The following is a 22,071-nucleotide window of genomic DNA, read 5'->3' as shown; positions in this document are numbered from 1 at the left end:
ACAGAGAGAAAATGTACTGTCCCACTACCTTATGGCAAATTCAGTGTACACTCTTTTTCATACATCTGAATAGGGCTTTTGTTTGTTCATGAATTATAGAAATGAATATTTCAATCACCAGTTATTTAACTTCAAGTTACTGCATGTTAAATAGTGAATGAAGAAGTCTTTGATTATGTAATAGAAAATCACAAATTCAGGAATAAGGAAGTTCAAAATATAATGATGCTCAGAATTTAATTAAAATATCCATATGCATAGCATTATTAAATTAGAAATGAATTACATTGGTTCTTTTTAATGTTTATTGTAAATATAGAAAAATATAAAGAAGAAATAGAAGAGAAAAAGGGGGGAAATCTGTATATTTTATAAATATAAGCGACACAATATAATCTGTAAACCACTCCACGGTTATTAAATAAAAGAGTAAGGGCAAGTTGGGAGGAGTTAGGGCGGGCTCTGTCCGGGATAAAAACTCGGAGGGGCGAATCAGGAGCCGCGAAGCGTCGATGCGGGGAAAGGAGCAGGGACGCCAGGGACGTCGAAGACGCAGTGGCCCTGCTTCTTTCCAGCCGCACAACCTCCCAACTTCCTGGGAAAGGGGCTGGGACACCACGCCCCTTCGCAGCCGCCCCTCGCCGCTGCTACCCGGAGCTTGCCCATCACCACCGCCTCTTCCCAGCCATTGCCGCTCCCAGACGCAGCTCCCCCAGCGTCGCCGTCCTTCCCAGCACGTTGCCGCTGCCGACCGGGCCTCGCCTGCCACCGCCACCCTTATGCCGCCCCTCCTGCAGCTCCCCACCACCGCCAGCCTGTGACGCTGCCGCCCGCAGATGGCCCATCGCGTCCGATGCCCACAGCTGCTACCCAGTAGGTCCCGTGCCAAATCCACCGCTCGCCCACGCCTGGCCGCCTCCCCACCTCGCCGCGGCCCTTCTGCCACCAACTATTGATGCTTCACTGCCTCGCTGCCACTGCGCGCCTACTGCAAGCCCTCGCCCAAGTCCCAGCGTCCTTCCTGGGTGGCTGGGTGCTTGCCCCTGTTCTCCCGGCCCTGGGAACAGCCAGCCTGCCCGCCTCTGTGACGCAGCCAGCCTGTTGCCGCTGCCAAGAAAACGCCCCTGCTTGCCCCCTGACTTCCCGCCACGCCCCAGCCACCCTGTGAAGGCTTCCCCGGGGAGCTGGGGCCTAACGCCCATTTTATGCCTGCCTAAAATGGGCTCCCTTTCTAGTATAATAATAATGACAACAGCCACATCCATCCAATATATAGTAAATAAAGGCAGTAGTTTTGCTATTGGACTCTGGACTCTGATTTTATTGTGCTACTTCAGACCAACACGGCTACTCATTTGAATCCTACTTAAAATACTATTCCTGGTGGCAATGGGGGGGGGGGCACAGAGGACTCTCAGGAACAGCATGAGGGTTGAATTGTTGGGAGTCTGGAATGAGAGGAGGAAATCAGCAAAATTGCCATCCTTTCCACAGATAGAAGCTGGCCTAGGTTTCAACTCATCAACTTGATATTATTCCAATAAGCAAATTTGTCTGCCAGTACATTGTTTTCAGTTCTCCTGAAGTATATCAGACCTGAGAGCAAGTGACCATATTATTCAATTTCAAATATTCTGCAGTACTGGGCTAAGAAATTTCCCTTTAGGAAGTAATGTTCATTTTAGCACCAGTAAGCAGATTCATAACTAATTAATGGTTTAAAGTCCTTCATAACATGTTTAAAATAGCCAAGAGAAATCAACTTCAAATTAAGAGTCAACACATATCCTGTTATTTCCTTAATTACAGCCATATTTCCTTCCAAACTATTCCAGTTGAACAGAGCCAAAAAATATTTCAAAAATCAGCAAATTCATTTCCATGCCAAAAGTTTGCATGCTGGCATGAATATATTAGACAAAATCTACAGGGTGTCAAATATCATGAATTTTATTTTTTAAATTTCCCTTAGGTCAAATGACAAACAATGGTATATTAATTTTTTTAGTTAATTTTTCTCATTCTACTTCTTGTTCACAGGACTATTACAGCTCAGATCTTTCTCAGATTTCTTAATAACAGCACAAAGAGTATCATTCAAACATAATTAATACAGCTTATTCAGATATCAGATTTCATTGTATTTTCAAATAAACAGTTATAACACATTTCTTATATTCTATCTGTCCGTCCATCCATCCATCCATCATATTTATATACTGCCTTCCGTTTGCAGCTCAGGGGTTTTATTTATTTGTTAGATTTCTTACCCGCCGCTCCCACGAGGCTCGCGGCGGGTTACAATATGTGCTTAAAACCCCCATAAAATCACCCCTTAAAAGCACAGTACAATACAATAGACAATAAAAATAAAACCGAAACACTAAAACATGAGCAAGAACAGCAGTGACTAAACCCAATTCCCCCTCTCAGGGGAGGCAAAAGAAGAGGGTTGCCAATTAGATGTTCCAGGACGGGGGTTCCATCATTCTTTCCTGGCAACCCAGCCTCAACCATAGACCTGGCGGAAGAGCTCCGTCTTGCAGGCCCTGCGGAAAGTTGAAAGCTCCCACAGGTCCCTTAGCTCTTCTGGGAGCTCATTCCACCAGGTGGGGGCCAGGACTGAAAAGGCCCTGGTTGAGGCCAGCCATGAACACATAGAATATAAATTCAATAATAGAGACTGTAATAGTAGTGATAGGGGCAGTAACAGCAGTAACAGTAATGACAGATAGTAACAATAACAGTAGTAATGATTGAATATTAACATATCAACTGCAACTGTAACCCCATAGATTGGTCAATGCAGGATTGCCTCTTGATGTATTTAATGGGTATATCTGTATAGGAAGAGGAGTTCTGGGGGCCCAGTAGATATTGCTGGCTTCAGTTGGCCCCAACAATGTGGCTTGGGAGTGCTCTGGGAGCTCGTTCCACCAGGTGGGGGCCAGGATGGAGAAAGTTCTAGCCCTGATTGAGGCCAAGCAAGCTTCCTTGGACTAGGGATCACTAGGAAGTTGGAAGTGCTAGAGTGTAAGGCTCTTTGGGGGCAGTAAGCAGAGAGCTGATCCCTCAGGTACACTGGGCCCAGACCGCCTTAAAGGTATGGCCTTAAAGGTGATAACCAGAACCTTAAGTCTGATCCAGAATTCAACTGGAAGCCAGAATGGGCTGAATGTGGGACTGAAGAATGGGCTGAAGAATGGGTTGAATGGGGGACCTCCGAGGTGTTGCTGTGAGGATCCTGGCGGCTGTGTTCTGGACTAATTGCAGTTTCCGGATCAAAGTTAAGGGCATAGAGGGAGCTGCAGAAGTCCAGCCTAGAGGTGGCCATCACATGGATCACTGTTGCTAGGGGTTCCAGAGCCAAATGGGGTGCTAGTAGTTTGGCTTGGCAAAGGTGGTAGAATGCCAGCCATGCTACCGTTGCAACCTGAGCCTCCATTGAGAGGGAGGCATCAAGAATCACACCCGGGTTCCTGGTGGAGTGGGCCACTGATAGCTGCATTCCATCCAGGGTGGGTAAGCGCGCTTCCTTGCTTGGGCCCTTCCTGCCCAGCCACAGAATCTCCGTCTTTGAAGGGTTGAGCTTCAAACAACTCTGCTTGAGCCATCCTGTCACTGCTTCCAGGTAGCCAATGTTTCTGGGGGAGAGTCAGGGCGGCCATCCATCAGGAGGAAGAGCTGGGTGTCATCAGCATATTGGTAGAATCCCAGCCCAGACCTCCGCACCAGTTGAGCAAGAGGGTGCATAAAGTTATTGAATAGAATTGGAGAGAGACCTGCCTCTTGAGGGACTCCACATGCCAGCTGGTGACAGCTTGATGTGCTCTCTCCTAGTACTACCCTCTGTCTGCGATCCTGGAGGACAGAAGCAGGTGTTCATTTAAAGAAGCAGGTGGTGGGTTGAAATTCCATGTGTATTTAGTGTGTGTAGCTTGCAGACAGTCCATTCTCTGGTTTGAACTTTCTCCACTGAGCATGGGGCACCTTCTTTAGGGGATGATAACAAACCCTGTAAATCCAGTCCTCACCAAACTTGGAGGGCAGGGGCAGAAGAGTAAGCCAGAGATCTGCTGCATGTTTGTAGTCTCTAGCTTACACAGGATCCATATATTTGATAATATTTGTTTTTAATTTGTTGTTTTTAAACTTTTATTTTTAACTTGTATATTTATTTTGGTGTCTTACAACTTGTTATAAAATTGTTACTCACCTTGTATCCAAGGAGATAAAGCATGATATGAATGATTTAAATAAATTAAATGGATTTGTGGGAGCTTTAATGAGTACATATTGATTTCATCCGGACTTTAGAATTTGTTTTTGTATTTTCTAATTCTGTAACAGTATAGCATTTTTATTGAATGTCTTATGCTGTGTAATTGAAGTGATTTTTATGTTTTGGAATCCATCTTAAGTCTCAGTGAGAAAGGCAGACTATAAGTAAATTATTATAAATAAATAAATTATATGACTTTTTTTTTCTAATGGAAGAAATAGAGCTAACATATATCAGTGATTCCTTTCCATTCAAGTATTAGTTCATCTATACTGATAGAAGCAGCAGCTTGCAGACAAAAGTGGTTTGGTATAAAGCAAATATGTGTTTCAGATTAGGCTGATTTAAGCAGTGTTTTTTTTTAATTTGTTTGGATTATGTTTGTTATTGTAGAAAAGTGTATGGCATGGAAAACCCCTGAAAATTACTTCTGGCCAGAAACACGACCAACAGTGACCAGCTTTATATTATGTCATGGCAGCTCTACCCAGATTGCATCCAGAACATGGTAAGAGTTCAAAGATCATTAGATGGTTAAATCAAACTAACATTAACAATTGTGGAGGAATTGAATTGGGACTGGGAAGGGACTGGGAAGAGTTGACACTGCTTTGCAATACCTATTATTTTGTGGTGGGGATAGATATGTCCTACCATGGGTAATGATGATGATGTTATCTGTTCAGTCATGTCCAACCCTTGGTGATTCTATAGGAAAGTCTCCACCATGCATCTCTGTCAATGACCACTTCTTTTAGTTGATTCATCCCTGTGTCGGCTTTGATCATGTTGAGCCAGTGGATCCTTTGGTGACTACGTTTCCTTTTGCTGCTGACCATGCCGAGCATTAATAATTAATAGATGATGGTAAAGAGGGCAATTTAAGGGAGTTATCATGAGTAAAGTGGTATCGCCAAGCCTGATCCAGTTTTGGGGTCCTACAGCTACTTTTTACCATTAAAGGAAAATGACAGGAAATGGGACAGTGAATCTTGTCCATAAAATATAGTTTGGTCTCCTTTGAAAATACAGAATATTCCTTCAGTGCTCTTCTGGGACTTTCTTGGGACATAGCCTCACAGAGTAGACTTCAACTGAATTCTGAGTAAACTTGTTTAGGATTGCAATGCTAGCCACTGTAGATGCACTAGGATGTTCTAATTCAACATTTCTTGTCAGGTGTCTGCAAGTAGATGTCGCAGAAACAGAGAAAATGAAGAAAAAATTACTTATGCTAGAATAATACAGAAAACTATGATAATCTAAGGACAAATTAAAAGGCATTCCAACTAGGCTTTGAATTGTGAATAGTGGTTTTATTTAAGAGCAAAAAGAATCTGTACTGTCTAAGCAATGTGATAAAATTAAAACGCCTATTTTATTGTTCTTTAGTTTTCTAGATCAACAAAACTACACATCATTCTGGGGACCTCCTGATCTTAGAAACTGCACAGGCAAGTTTTGCTTTGGTTTTTTGTTTGTTTGTTTGTTTTGTAAATATTGCATAATAAAGATTTTAGAAGTACAGAATCATAGAGTTGGAAGGAGCCACACAGGCCATCTAGTTCAACCCCCTGCTCAACACAGGATCAGCCTAAAGCATCCAGAATAAGTGTCTGTCCAGCCGCTGCTTAAAGATTGCCACTGAGGGGGAGCTCACCACCTCCCTAGGCAGCCTATTCCAGTGCTGAAATACTCTGACCGTAAGATTCCCCCCCCCCGATATCTAGCTGATACTATTCTACATGTAGTTTAAAACCATTATTGTGGGGCCTATCCTTTGCTGCTAAAAGGAACCATTCCCTGCCTTCTTCCAAGTGACGACTTTTCAAATACTCAGACAGCAATCATGTCCCCTCTTAACTCCCTTTTCTGCAGGCTGAACATTCCCAAGTTTCTCAGTTTTTTTCCCTATTTTATTTGCTTAAATAATAAGTGGTACATTTTTTGCAGATATCTCATGCTTCCTTTGGAAAATATAGCACATGTAAATTATTACTATTACTATTACTATTACTATTACTATTACTATTACTATTACTATTACTATTACTATTACTATTACTATTACTATTACTATTACTATTACTATTTCTAGTCTGCCTTCCTCCTTGGACTGAAGGCAGATTACATAGTAGAGCCCTATAAAACCCCATAAAACTCCCTATCTTAAAATCAAGAATCTCAGAGGACAGAAGAACCCTCCAATCCTCCACAGAGTCATCCACAAAGGGTTCATCTGATGACATAGCATAGCCTGAGAGGGGGCCCAGTGATAATAAAAGACCTGGCCTCAACCAAAGACCTGGTGGAAGAACTCCACTTTACAGGCCCTGCAGAACTTTTGTAGCTCCATCAGGGTCTTCAGATCTCCTGGGAGCTCATTCTACCAGGTCAAGGCTAAGTGTACCTCTCTTTAACTTTGTGGGCCACTTTTCTCTTGAGAAGGGACTTAACACAACATATATAGTTCTCCTCTGTTCTATTTCATCCTCACAACAGTCCTGTGAGATAGGCTAGGCTGAGAGAGTGTGACTAGTCCAAGCCAGATTCCATGGTAGAGTGGGGCTTCACACCAGGGTCTCCCAGATGTGTGACACTGTAACCACTGTACCACACTGGCACCACGCTGCAAGGGTCTAAGACTACCAACAAGGATCCAGTTATTAGTGCTTATCCATTGATTTCAGAAAGTAGAGAGAATAATATTTCTCCATTTTAGCATTTACTGTTTTTTGTTTTGTTTTAATTTGTTTGCAAGCCATCTTAATTATGGATGTCAATATGGATAGAAAGGTGGGATATAAATATTGTGAGCAAATAATGAATGAATATTGCTGATCAGTTATACAAACTAAAGTTTGTCCTCTTTTCAGCTGGTCAAGTCCATGCAGTCGTTTGTAAATTTACAAGCTAGATCAGGATCGATATCTAATCTCTACCCCTTTTCAGTAGCACACATTTTCATTTGTCTATTCCATAGCACAGTTATTTGCATTTTAAACTTAGTTGAAATTGACTATTTTTTTGTTTCACAGTGGAACACTAAGGGTTTTGTTTTATTCCATTTCTCCTCAGAAAATGCAGCTGATATAGCCAATCAGCTGCTGAATCTCACTGGAGAAGGGCAGCAGTTGACTTCAGACAAAGTTAATGATGTTGTCCAGAAGCTTAAAAAAATTGTGAACGATGAGGAAATTGATGAGTCTTTGGGTTCTACTGTAGTCACAATCTTTTCCAATATTCTGACCAGTTCTGACAATGTTTTGGCAGCAGCATCTTCTGAGTAAGTGTCTCCAGAAAGACAACAAAGAAATCTGAGAATGTTTACAATGCTAAATTACTAAAATAAGTACATTCTACTAAATCCATTGAAGATGCAGTTAGTTCTCTACAGACAATCTGTAATTTGAAAATATATTTGGTAGTGCACAAAGCGCACATAATCAGTATAATGACTTCTGTGTATTGTGGTAATAACTTCCCCTTAGTGAGATGAATACAGAACAATTTATTTTCAAATATGCTGAGAAGTCATAGATTTAACAGCATATTCATCACTTTGAGGTAAGGAAAAGTAGATATTAAAAGAAATAGAAGCAAAAGAGATAATAGTTGTTAGGTGTGGTTATGCTCAACATTCAGTGTTCAGTATTAAATGAAATTCAATTGTTTCAGAGGGCACCTGTCTTGGTCTGTAGTAGAACAGCTAGATTTGAGTTCAGTGGCATGTTAGGATCAACAAGATTTTGAGGGGTATAAGCTATAAGATATCTGATAAAAGGAGCCCTGACTCTCAAAAGTTTATACCATGAAAATGTGTTAGTCTCTATGATGCTATTGGATTTGAATCTTGCTGGTATGTATCCATATGACTTCAATACATAAGGATACCGAAATCATGGAGAAGTAGTTCAGAAGGCACTATCAATATTTCGGCATCTAGGAAAATAAATTTGCAAAAAAACCCAACCCATTTATGTGGAGCTGCAGGCCCTGCGGGAGCTTTCAACATTCGCAGCACCTGCAAAATGGAGCTCTTCCACCAGTTTATTAAAGTTTGCCCTACGAAAATCCAACATCTGCGTCTGGCTACAAGCTTCCTTGCCTCTCCATCTCAAAAGGAATTCTATGAGGACATGGTCACTTCCCCCTAGTGTCCCCACCTCCTTCACCTCATCCACCAACTCTTGCCTGTTGGTCAGTATTAAGTCCAGTATGGCTGAACCTCTTGTGGGTTCACCTACCATTTGATAAATGAAATTGTCAGCCAGGCAGGTCAGAAAGTTGCATGACTGAGGACGCTTTGCAGAGTTTGTTTCCCAGCACACATCTGGGAAATTGAAGTCACCCATGATAGCAAGGTCCTGCCGCTTGGATATTTTCTCAAGCTGCTCACAAAGTGCAGCATCCACATCCTCTCATTGGTCAGGCAGTCTGTAGCAGACACCAACCACCATGCTGTTTGTTTTCCCCTCGCTTATTTTCACCCAGATGCATTCCACTGTAGATATGCTCTCCTTCACTAGAATTTCCTGACAGGTAAGCCCTTTCCTCACATACAGTGCCACTCCTCCACCTCTTCGATCTATTCTGTTTTTTCTGAACAGTTCATATCCATCCACTATTACATTTCAGTCATGAGAATCATTCCACCAAGTTTCTGTGATGCCTACTAGATCATACCTTTCCATCAGCATGAGAAGTTCCAGCTCTTCCTTTTTATTGCCCATGCTTCGGGCGTTAGTATAAAGGCATCTGAATCCTTTTACTTTTGGTTCCCTATGAGCTGGCCTTCCTAGTTGGGCTGCCCCCGATCGGTCTCCTTGCTTACACTCCCTATGTTGAACATCTCCTTCCCCTTGAGGCTTCAGTTTAAAGCTCTCTTGATGAATCTTCCCAAACACATTCTTTTCCAACTTCGATAATTGCAGTCCATCAGGTGTTAGTAGGCCTTCCTCAAGAAAGCCTATCCCATGGTCCCAGAAACCAAATCTCTCCTGCTGGCACCAACTACGCAGCCACTGATTCATCTCTATTATCTTCCTCTCCCGACGCATTCCTCTTCCCTTGAAAGGCAAGATTGAAAAAAATACCACTTGTGCCCCCATTTGCTTGAGCTTCCTCCCTAGATCTTGATAGTCTGTTTTAATAGGAGCGGTGGTATTCACGGACATGTCATTCGTTCCCACATGGACCATCACAAATGGGTAGCGATCCGTAGTTTGGGCAGCCGTTCTGAAATGTCTTTAATTTTTGCCCCTGGCAAGCAACAAACCTCTTGTGTTACGGGGTCATGCCCAGCCACATGGCGATCCATTCCTCTTAGCAGGGAGTCTCCAATTACCAGTACTCTCCTTTTTTTTTTTCTGAAACCATTCTATCCCCGTGGCCTTTTTACTTTGTCTTAGACTTTGTTTTGGGACTTCTTCCCTCATTGACACTTGCACCTCCTCTGCAAAGCCCTGAAATCTATTCTGGAGCTCCAAAGGCCCCGAGAACTGCCTCGCTCTACGCCGTTGAGTCTTTTTCCTAACTATCTGCAGAGGTTCCGTAATGAGGTCAATCCCCTTATCCTCTTCAGGACTGGTTGTATCCTCTTTATTCCGAGTTGCACAGCTCTGGACTATGAACTCCTCCCCTTTCTTAATTTGTTTCCGCCATATTTTAATTCTATACTGTTTGATATTGTTGTTTTTTATGGTTTTTATGTCAGAAGTTTCAATGGGATTTTTTAGACTTTATCTGACATTTGTAACCTGCCACAAGCCTTCAGGGAGTGGCAGGAAATATATCACAAAATAAATAAATAAACAAACAAACAAATAAATATTGTATTGCATGCTTGCTTATAATACAAATACAAATGTGTTCCTTGAGAGTGCTAAGGTACTTTTGTTACTACGGCTTTAATTTTTAAACGATCTTTTAAAAATTAATCATGTTCTACTTTATTTTAGAGCTATAAAGACCATTGATGCCTTAGCTTTAAAGATTCAGTTTACAGGCCCGTCCATGAGCATCTCAACACGAAATCTGGCACTTGGTATTTCTTCTCTAAATTCAACTTTATTCAGTGGATCCACCTTCAGTGTTGGTTCTCAGAACAATGCTTCAGACTTTCAGGTACAGAACATAATTGCATGTAGATGCACAAATGCAGACATACATTAACAGAATTCCCATTGACTCAATGGGTTATACTGAAATGTGTTTATCACAAGAGAGAAACCTGCAAGGATTCATGGAGCTGGAGACCTCTTATTTTCCCCATGTGCATTTGCTTCCTCTCCTCTAGTTTCCTCCTTCCTCGGCTTCAAGCCTTTCCTGTTTAGTTGCACAGGGGCTTACAGCTGAAGGTGTATCCTGCACACTTCTGATTCCAAGCCCCTAGCCTCCCACTGACCAGTGGATAGGAGCAGAGTGCATAGCACAGGGAGATGAAATAGCTGACCATGGCTTTGGGGGACAGGGGCTTAAAACTGAAATTCTGTCCCATGTTCTTTCTGCTCCAAGGCACCCTTGTCACCACCACAGGATCTCCTTTAAGCTGCAAACTCCTTCTGTCAATTCATTTGCCAACATGAGGTTCCCAAGCTACTCCCAAATGGTGGTTGAGATATCATGGTGTTGTGTCATGAGATCTAGGCCACTATGTTTTGTTTGTGTATGACAGCTGCAATACACAGACTTCTGTGAAATTTAGGATGGCTGTGTTACACGGCCCAATATTTATGTTTATACGCTTTAGACTTTGCTGCAAGTTTAAGTGTATCCTCATAATTTTAGAAACATCTACCTAATTCCCATGTAGCTTTATTATGTGGATTTTAATCTTTACAGTAGAGCAAATGTGCAGATCAGAATAGGGAATTAGATGATTATCTCAGAAGTTTATATGTTGCTTTTATGACTTTAAGGCAATTGGTAACATACAATATCTGGGCATACAGAATAAGACTGCTTCTGCCATACGCCTCTCAGATAAACCACTGTGGGGATAAGACTAGGAAGTTAAAGGGACCCTGGAAAAAGCATCAGAATGGCCCAGTGCATCAGGTTACAAGGAAGAGTTTAGCACTCAACAGACCATAGCATCAGTACCCCCTTCCTAACCAGCAGAAACCCTGTCTAACTCCTTCACTGTGTATTCTGAGATTTACTGAGACATTTTCCATACAGGAGTTCAAGGATGAGTAAGGTTGTTGCATTAAACATGTATATGTTGCCCGAATTCTGTTTCCTTAAATAGATAAATATAATTTCCTAACATTCCTTTTGAGAAGAATTTCTCAAGGCAAATTATGACTTGAAATAAAAACTAGTTCAACAAATAAATACAACCATTTGAGCACTGTAACCAGGATGATTATTTCTTATAGTTACTTGTGCAATACATTATCAGTATTTGCATCAGGGTCTAGAAAATATACACTTATTTTAAAGCCATCAAAATCTTCAGCTCTTATGCTTCACCTCAGCTTGTTCCTTTTAAATGTAAGTGTTGAAAAACTTACATTCATGTAACACGTTGTCATATTCTAGAGGTAGACACAGTGTGCAGCTGTATAATTGTTTGCTTACAGACTGCTTTCTCTTAGTAGGGTTCACAGTTCTCCAATAGTATTGTGTCTCTTTCTCAGTATTACCAAGCAATTTCTTGGTACATAAATAAGTGCTTTTTAAAAATCAACTGTCCACTTTTCTTAGAATCATAGAGTTGGAAGGGACTTTCTGGGTCATCTGGTCCAACCCCCTGCACCATGCAGGACACCCACAACCCTATATTTGACACTGTAACCTGCCACCCTCTTGAATCTTCACAGAATCAGTCTCTACATCAGATGGCTATCCAGCCTCTGTTTAAAAATTTCCAAAGTTGGAGAACCCACCACCTCCCGAGGAAGCCTGGTCCACTGAGAAACCGCTCTGTCAGGAACTTCTTGATGTTTAAATGAAATTTCTACTTGATTGACTATTTTTTTAAGCTTTCCATATCCTAGAGCAGTGGTCCCCAACCCGCGGGCTGCGGCTCCTTCTTCCCTCCCTCCCCGAAACAAGAAGCTCGCCAGGCCGCGAGCAAATCGGCCGCCAAAGCTTTGGGAGGGGAGGGAAGGGAAGCTTGCTGAGCCGCAAGCTAATCGGCCGCTTTAGCGGCCAATTTGCTTGCGGCCCGGAGGGGGAAGCCGCGGCCACCAGCATAGCGGCGGCACAAACGCGCATGCGCAGACTGCTGTGCACGCGTGTTTGCGCCCCTGCCGGGTGCAAACGCACATGCGCGGCAGTCCACGCATGCGTGTTTGCGCTGGGGCTGCCGTGCGTGTGCGGGCCCCCGGGCCGCCCTCTCTGCCCACTACGCCACAGCGGTCCACAGCAAGCAGAAGCTTGCGGACCGCTGTCCTAGAGAACTATTTAAATGTCCATTAAGACTGACATTATTTATTTATTTATGCATTTCTACCATAGTTCTTTCCCATACTGGAGACTTAAAGCAGAAAACACAATAAATTCAAAATAAAATTAAAACAAACAGGGTGAAATGCACTAGTATTTGGGTATAGAGTCTCAACAGACTCAAGCATCAGGCCAAGGTGCAATTGGCTTGTACCAAAATCTCACACATCAGGCCATGCTCAGGCTTGAATACCTGTAATGTAGGAGGGAACAAAAGCTCAACCCCAATTTTATTCATTTGATAGAGCTGTATCTGGAGAAAGGGCACGTGCCATGGCTAACTTGCTAATTAGGAGATTTGGAATAATAATAAATAATAACAATGAACAATTTTATTGTATCCTACCCTTCCTAGATAGCTCAGGGTGGGTAACAACATGGCTTAAAACAATTTTGTAGTAAAATCAAATATTAACATTAAAACATTATAACTTATAGTGGCCTCCACCTTATTTGATCTGGGGAGAATTTGAGATTCTTGGAGGACAGATCTTCCTCTGTTTCAGGAGTGATGCCAACACTTCTTGTTGGTGTACTTGGGCCTCAACCATAGGCCTGGTGGGACAGCTGTTTTATAGGCCCTGCAGAATTGGTTAAGGTCCCATTGGGCCCTGATCTCTTTTGGCAGAGCATTCCACCAGGCTGGGGCCGTGGCTGAGAAGGCTCCGGCTTGATCAAGGCCACTGTCATTTCCTTTGAGCTTGAGATACGAGCAGGTTTTATTCAGAGACCTTAAGATATTCTAGGAAGACTTTCATTTGAATTAATATTGATGGAAAGTATCTTTGTTTCGTATAGGAGGGGATAGTGCTTGACTCCTGTGAGAGATACAGAAATGGATCAGTGTCTTTCTTCCCCTCCCCTAGCAGTGCATTGTGTCTCCCAAAAAGGTGATTATGAGAGTTACAATATCCTCATGGATCAATGGCCCTGGGAATCAGAAGAGTACAAAAAGGAGAAGGGATTTTCAATTGTGTATGACCTACTTAAATTTGTTCTTGTATATCTTCTCTTGTTTTGTATGCCAGATTGATTTTGACAAAACCCAGGCAAATTCCCTAGCTTCTGTTTCTTTACCCGCAAGCTTACTGAAAAACCTAACTCAAGAAGAGCTTGAGATTATATCCAGGGCTCAATTTACTTTTTTCAATAAAAATGGACTCTTCCAGGTAAGCATGAAATGCTTTAAAATCTTAAATTTATTAGTATAAATGAGCATTTATAAATATTGCCAAGCACAGGAGCATGATGCATTTTTACACGGATGACACTACTAGATGTTTCTAATGTTATGTATCTGCTGGAAACAAAATAGTACAGATATCTAGATTATGAAATTATGATGTGTGTCATAGAATTCTCATGGTTCTGTACAAGTTTAAAGGGCAAACTATTCTTAAAAAGCATAGTAATCTAAGGCATTGTAATTATATTAATTCTCATTTGAGTCAAATGCCAGTTAAGAATTCCTGAGTTTTAGAAACCTCTGAGTCATTCATAAAACATGCTTTTGTAATGCAGTAGATCCATACACAATCAGAAGTTTGTTCCTGTGCAGATGACAAAACTTACATTACAGAGTAGTCAGAAGACCTTTGAGTGCAGTAAATAATGTAGCAGACTTTCTCCTTCTGGTCTCTCCTGGTGCCAATGATCCCAGGCAATGAATATATTGGCGTGGGGTTGAGGTGCAGTCAAGTGCTTGGCTATCTGGATGGCACACTATCCACCCTGTTGGGTCTCCTGGAAGGAGTAGCAGCCCAGAATACTGGATCTGGGGCACTTAAGTGTCCATGTTGATGTACCCACCTCTAGTCATAACCCAGACCTGGTTTCATCTATGGTGGCAATAAACCTATTGCAGTTTGTTACTGCCCCTACCCATAAATAAGGCCACACCCTGGAATTGATCTTTGGCCCTGGGCTGGATATGGATCTGATACCCATGGTCAGACCACTTTGCCCTGAAGGCCTGGCACCATAACCCACCCCCTCCCTGTTAAGGTGGAAGGCTTATTTATGACTGCCTGCAGAGACTTATGGATCCCATAGCATTCCTGAAAGCTCTGCAGGATCCAATGCCCCCCCCCCAGCAATTGACTGACTGAGATGTCAGTAATAATCTATGCTATCACACCCCAATACCCTGTCCATCATCTCAAGTCAGCCCCTCAGAATACTGGGGGAGCTGAATGGAAAGAAATAAGAGCTGAGATGGCTAGAGTAAGTCTGGAGGAAGACTTACAACAATGTGGCAAGAACATCTTACAGGTTGCTCATGAGAGCCTATGAGATGGCAGTGAAGGCGGTGAAGATGGACTTCTGTGCAGCCTCCACTGCATTCTGAAGCTCATGCCCAGCTCAACTGTTTACGGTAATTCGGTCTCTCATCGCCCTCACAGAAGGCTTTAAGTCAATTGGCTTTAAGTCAATTGGCTTTAAGCAGCAAGGGTTTCATGAGTTTTTTCAGGGACAAAATCTTGTCTCTCCACCACAACCTTCCTCCAATGGTTAATACTGTAAGAGGACTGAAGACCCCTTGGCCATCTTAAGAGGATTTATTTACAGGCTTCAAGGAGCTTTTGCAAATGGAGTTTGACAGTGAGTCCAACCACCTGTCCCTCGGACCTCTGTCTCTCATGGCACCTTAAAATGGGTGATGAGCAGATTGGAAAGCCTCTTCAGGAAATCAATTGATCCCTACCATCAGAAATGCAGGCTCAAAGAAGTGGTGGTTTGACCTCCATTAGATAAAGCATCTTTCAACTCACAGGACCCTGCCAATTACCATCCCACCTTACATCTCATGTTCTTAGAGAAGGTTGGTTGAGTAGGTGTGAACCAATTAAAGGCATACCTGGAGGAAGCTTCAACATTGGACCCATTCCAGTCCAGCTTCCGGCCTGGCCATGAGTTTGAGATGGTGCTGTTCACTCCGATAGATGACCTCTGACAGGTGCAATTGGACCAAGGAATATTGACACTGTTGGTATTATCAAACCTTACTGCAGCATTTGACATAGTCAATATCACCATCTCATTGATCTGGGGATACAAGGGTCAGCTTTACAATGGCTGGTCTGCTTTCTCCAGAGGGTTGCTATCAGGGGGGAACAGTTGTGGTGCCATGAACTCCAATTTAGGGTTCCACAAGATTACTGCAACTCACTCTACACAGGCCTTCCCTTATCTCTGACTTGAAAATTACTATTGGTACAGAATGCAGCTGCTCAAGTTGTCACGTGGGCTCCATGAAGAACCCATATTCAGCTTGTTCTTCAGCAGCTGCACTGGTTGCTGATTGAGTTCTGGATCAGGTTTAAGGTTTCGTTTTAACCTTCAAAGCTCTTTGCTCTGTGGATTCCAACTCACTGGTGATCTACAGTTCCAGAGAGGTATACTTGGCCTTGACTAGAACCAGGGCTTTTTCAGCTTTGGCGCCAAACTGGCAGAATGAGCAGCCAGTGGAGATCAGGGCCCTTATGGAATTTTCTAAGTTCTGAAGCTCCTGCAAAACGGTGCTCTTCCACCGGTGAGGCATTTGTTTGAGGCCAAGGGCTGTACCTTTGCCATCTATATGGGCCCTCTGCCAGCCACCCATACTTGGGATCCTGTCCAATTTGTTGCCCCTATCTGTGTTGAATCAGAAATCTGAATTCCATCAGTTGGTGTGCCTTGGCTTGGGACAGAGTGAGTATGTGGTAATTTTGTATGTGGTAATTTTTTAACAGAAATTTGTATGTATATATGTTTGTACTTTGGATGTTATTTAATAAAACTGTTGCGAGCCTCCCTAAAGCCTTTCAGAGAGGGGCAGCCAAAAATTCTTGTCTGGAATGAATGAATGAATGAATGAATGAATGAATGAATGAATGAATGAATGAATGAATGGCTATTTTGTTTTATGCTAGGTTGAGTGTTTAAGTTTACTGGTCCTGATCTGAATTGTTTTATGAATGTAATTAATTCTGTGATGTTGTAAACAACATTGAACAGTTTTGAGCAGAGGTAGCACATACATTTCCCAAATGAATGAATGTTATAAGGAGTAAATATCTATTATTAATATCATTTTAGTGAAAAAATAAATATTATCCTTTCCCTCTGTAGACAATTGTACTAAATATAAGAAAATCTGAGTACTCTTGGTTTTAATTATGTTGGAGGTTAATATTCGCAAGAACCAAAATGGTTAGGGATAAAATCAATTTTAGAAAAATATAAACATGCATTTAGATGTGTGCCAAATAGATATTATGTGTGCCCGCTAGATATTCTTTTATGGTTTTTAAACATTTGAGCTCCATACCAAGCTGAGAGCTGCTCAATAATTGCCAGCCTGTAGGTAAATGTTTCTCCTATAATCTATCCTCTCTCCTTGTACACAGCTCAGGCAGATCTCACAAAGTTAGGGTGTTGCAGCAAGATAAAACAACATTTCCCTCTCTTAATTTCTCTGCCCCTTTTCACACCTTTCTCATTCATTTCTGCCTACTGTCACCTAATTTTTCCATGTCCTCCCCAGCCCCCTTTATTTTCACTTGTTGGTCTTAAGACCTTTTCACCCCTATTCTTCTTGGCAAAGAATATACAGGCCTCCCTCACACACACTTGGACTGTGATTTTGTGCTTGACATCAGCTGGTATTGCCACAATGCCTTTGGGTTTGCTGGGCACTGTACATCGCTCCAGCCTAGCCCGATCTTGTCAGATCTCAAAAGGCTGGCACATAGGCAGGCAATGACAAACCAACTCCTAACGTCTCTTGCCTGGAAAACCCTGTGGGATTGCCACAAATCAGCTGTGACTTGGCTGCAAAAAGAATAGATGAGGGGAGGTGTTAAAAAGTTATCTGCCCTGGGCACTAAATAAGCTAGGTATGCCAGGTGTTGTTATAACAGGTATGTGAAATGTTAGCATGTTGACAACCTATTTATTCTTGCAGACTGCAGAAACAGATTCATAAATCCTGTGTACTGACCTGAGAGCTCATAGTGATAGATTTTGTTGTAATGTTTAAATTACTCTTCCAAAGGACAGAGATGCTGATAGCACTTTAACCAGCTTTGTGGTAGCATGTAGCATTGGCAATATTACCATCCACAATCTTCAAGAACCTGTGAAGATTACAATTAAGCATACAGCTAACCATCTTACAAAACAGGTAAGAGGCCTGGGTGTTATGGCTTCGTTTGGCTTTAAAAGTTCATGTTTTCTAAAGTAAAATGAAATCAGTATTCAAATACCTGTTCTAGCAGGAATCCATGCTAGAGCTATATGTTAACTTGGAACCATGTAATGCTTATGGGTAGTCAGGAATATATTTGCAGAAGAGAAATGTTGCACAGGAAGTTATGCACAACTACTCCCACCCATGGATGCTTCCAATGGCCAGTTTTCCGCCTTTAGCTTCAAAACAGAAGTGAGTCTCAGTGGGAAAAACAGCCAATGGCAGGTAAATCATTTACAAGGAAAAATTAGCAGGGACAAAAGATATTAAGGATCCTTCATTTTCAGCCACCATTTCCTCCTTCCCCCATCTTAGAATCATAGATGGATGTCTAGAGGAATCCTGGAACTGGTGGAATCATAGAACGTAGAGTTGGAAAGGGCCTCCATTGTCATCTAGTCCAACCACCTGCACAATACAGAAACTCACAACTACCTGCCTACTCACAGTGCCCCAAATGATTCCCCACCACCACCAAATATTTCCAGAATCCAGCTTGGCCTACAGTGGCAATCAGCAATTCCTTGGGCAGGCAAGGAAGTGCCACAAGAGACAAACACTGGCACATCCCTTCCTGCCCACCCACTCACAATCTGCATAAGTTCATAAAACCAGCATTTCTGTCAGATGACTATCTAGCCTCTGCTTAAAAACTTCCAAAAAAAGAAGTGTCTTCATCAAGTGTCTGTCAATGTAATGATTATTTCCTCTACCCTTACTGTGAGTAGCTGTCAGTCTTGGTTCACAAATCATTTGGTTGGGAAATTTATGTCTGAATCATAAAATTTTATAGTTTAGTGCAGGCTTTCTCACCCAGAGTTTCATGGCAGCCCTGAATGAGTGGGAGTAAATTTTTTTTAAGGTGTTAAGCATTTATTGAATGATATGATCCCATATGGTAATGTTGACCATCCCTAAATGGCCAATGATGGGCCTGGATGGGTGAGAAGGGGAAGTGTCAGGGATCAGGCCAAGCCCTGTTCGTAAAGTCCATGATAAAGCAACATCCAGAATTCTAAGGCAGGTGAAAATCCAAAGAGTAGCTTTATTAAGCAGACAGTATGAAATACAGATGCGCACCAAGACCCATTTAGCAAAGGTCTTGAAAGATACAAAGGCACAATAGACATTAGGTGATTCTTATAAGGGTGACCCCACAGGGGAGGGGGACTAAGGTTTAGGCAGGAGAGCAAGCAATACCAAGAGGTGCAAAGTTTCCCAGCCAAGCCAGATAACTCCGCTTTGATCCTAACAGTTATATTTCTGTTTTGTCTCCACCAGCCCAACAAGGTCATTGGAATCAGATAGGTAGTGGGGCCTCACTGGGAACTTCAGTGGAATGCAGAGGAGGCTAGGAACCAGGAAAGGATTTATAGTTTTAGACGCTTGGCCTTGGGAAGACCACAATAAGGAGGGGCATAAATCGGGGTTCATGACAGGAAGGGGGCCTCAGGTGAGCATGTACACAGCCATTCTTCCCAACCATATTCTGCCTGATCGTGCCACTTCTGGGGTTTCTTGAAGCCTGAAGGATGTTTTAGGGGTTTCTCAACAGTAAAAAAGTTGATAAAGGCTGGTTTCGTGCACGAAGACGCATTGTTTATCAGTATTAATTTTTTTTTCTTTATGAAAATATTTAGGAGAAAACTGAACCTTCATGTGTTTTTTGGGATATGAATAAAAATGGTAAGTTCCCTTCTTAATTTCCCTTCTGGAAAGAATTATGCCATTATTACTCCTCAACTTTTAAACCTATGTTGAAACTATTAAAATTCACAGTGTTCCATATGATGGTTCAAAGTGTTAAGTGGCTGCCACAATCAACATTAGATCTGCTTTGTGCTATTAATTTATAAATTTGCTTAAAAAAACATAACACAGTGAGACAAAATGAAGAAAATATGAAATCTAGATTAGTCTTTCATATTGCTTAATGTAGAATGGGACAGCCTAACAAAGTCATAATGAGCTATATTTGCCAATCAGCTGGCTAGTGGGGAGAGTTGTTAAGAGAGAGTGGAAGCCATAGGTGGCAACCCTAAAATGAACTCCTGTAGATTCTGTGCTTAAAAACAAATTAGAAAATGAAAACAAGGCACAGATATATAATTATTCTAATTTGTTCAGAGTGGCTTTTTAAAAGAAGAAATTACTAAAGAAGGATGAACCAAGCCAATCTCATTGGTGTTTGGACTTGGTTAAATTCACTGTTTTGCAAGCAAATCCTATTAATGTTGGATATTTCATGCATTTATGCATTTTATATTTATTTAACTCTGTTCATGCTGGTCATTGTTCTGTGAAAAAATGATGAGATTTCAGGACTCCTAAGACTTCAAACAATGCATTGGTTCTCTTACAGTATTATTATCCTTTGTCATTGCAATACATTTTTGCATTTCTTGGTTTTTCTAGATGGCCAAGGTGGATGGAATTCTACAGGGTGCTTGGCACTAGCAGAGTCCAATGAAAATGAGACAATTTGCCTATGCAATCATCTTACACATTTTGGTGTACTGATGGTAACTGGAAATCTCCTTATGTTTAGAGCCTGAAATTCAAGGGAATCGGGGAATATATGTGTTTAGCTTACTATCATCCTGAAACAATTGTGTAGTTTTCTAACATGAACTGAGATATTTCTTGAAAAGTACTAAATTCTGTTAATGTTTTTCTTGGAAGTTGATTTTTTTTAGAATATGCCACTATAATCCAGCAATACCATTTATTAGGTATTTGTTGGAAATTACCCTCCACCTTTCTTTAGGTACTTGCCTGTCTAGAGTAAAAGGGGAAATAGATTGGCCACATGGTAATGAGGCTTAAAGAAAATCCTGTGAGAGGCAAACAGTGAAAAGGAATGTAAATAATGTAGTTTATTCTGACCCAAAAGTCTTAACAGAAAAGCTTCAAGTATGTTCAGATTAATGAATCCTTCCAAAATAATGCTTTGCATAGCTATTGATTAGAGCTGTTTTCAGGAAATTCTTCCTTCAGAAATATTTCATCTGTATGAATAACAAAAAATAGGATTTCTTTTGATGTTGTGTTGCATACAGATGTAAGTCCATGGTATTTGTTCAGATCTTACTTTTTATTTTTGCCTAGAGTGAAGGTCTTATGGGAAGTCAAATCCCTATCTATAATGTTCAGGACTGATAGGAATCTCATCCTCGTTGATAGCTTGTTTTTATTGCTCCTGCTTTGGTTGTTGTATGCACCATTTCTTATCCAATCTGCAAATCTGCACTGAGTATATGGTTTCTGCATGAATCCCCATAATTGTAAGCCAATTAGTTTTGGATTATAACTATCTCTTGCCTTAGTTTATACAACAAAAAAAAGAAGAGGCATATTAACTGAAACATCTTTTTTAGAAATTCTCCTCTCTTTATGTACCTTTCCAGTCACGTCCTGTTCTACATTCACATGCTTGTGGGGAAAGGGGATATTCTTTGAAATAAATCCAGTGTTCTCTTTCTCTTGCTTATGATACTTTTGTGAAATTTAAAAGTGAGGAAGTAGTCTTTGGAACACTGGACTCTAAATTTGTTCTGCTGCAGACACAGCTGCCCACTTGAATCTACCTCCCTACAAAAGACACCCTATGAAGGAGATGAGGCTGAGAGAGCTCTGACAGGACTGCTTGGTCAGAACAGCACTGTTAGGGCTGTGATGAGCTCAAGGTCACCCAGCTGGCTGCATATGGGGGAGCAGGGAACTAAACCCAAGCTTTCTCCCAGTACGAGTCCAATTTTTAATACAGCTGTAGTTAGTAGCAAGCAAGAGTAGGCTTAGATCCCTACCTCAATAAAACAGAGGTGTAACTACATGAGGAATGGTGTTCATCATTAGAGATGTCATAGGGATTACATAATAGATAGATGAAATATGCTACCACATGCCGTATGGATGGCTGTGGAGCGAACTGCTTTTTCCTAGTGAAATTATAGTTTGATTGTGAGAACAGATGTTATTATAACGTAAGTAATATATGAGAATAAGAGGCATAAAATCAAGTTCAGTAATCCCTGATGCCATGAGATCTCTGGAAACCGAACAGAAGTTGATGGAAAGTGTTGTCATTGGAAGTTTCATCCTGAAT

General features: G+C 41.6%; 1 protein-coding gene across 5 annotated transcripts in view; it reads left to right on the top strand.

The window, feature by feature from the left end:
- The window catches only part of ADGRG6 (adhesion G protein-coupled receptor G6), a 150,529-nt gene that overhangs the window by 88,146 nt on the left and 40,312 nt on the right, over positions 1-22,071 (top strand). For all 5 annotated transcript variants that reach the window (XM_077351169.1, XM_077351168.1, XM_077351178.1 and 2 more), the window contains 8 exons: positions 4,676-4,790; positions 5,675-5,736; positions 7,361-7,568; positions 10,243-10,408; positions 13,765-13,905; positions 17,772-17,900; positions 19,607-19,652; positions 20,382-20,488. In XM_077351169.1, the coding sequence (XP_077207284.1) occupies positions 4,676-4,790; positions 5,675-5,736; positions 7,361-7,568; positions 10,243-10,408; positions 13,765-13,905; positions 17,772-17,900; positions 19,607-19,652; positions 20,382-20,488 (974 nt within the window). The remainder of the gene's footprint in view (positions 1-4,675; positions 4,791-5,674; positions 5,737-7,360; positions 7,569-10,242; positions 10,409-13,764; positions 13,906-17,771; positions 17,901-19,606; positions 19,653-20,381; positions 20,489-22,071) is intronic.

The sequence above is a fragment of the Paroedura picta genome, chromosome 1 (genome assembly GCF_049243985.1).
Source record: "Paroedura picta isolate Pp20150507F chromosome 1, Ppicta_v3.0, whole genome shotgun sequence".
In the NCBI taxonomy this organism is placed as follows: Eukaryota; Metazoa; Chordata; class Lepidosauria; order Squamata; family Gekkonidae; genus Paroedura; species Paroedura picta.
Note: the sequence above shows the minus strand (reverse complement) of the source record. Positions and strands in the feature narration are given on the sequence as shown.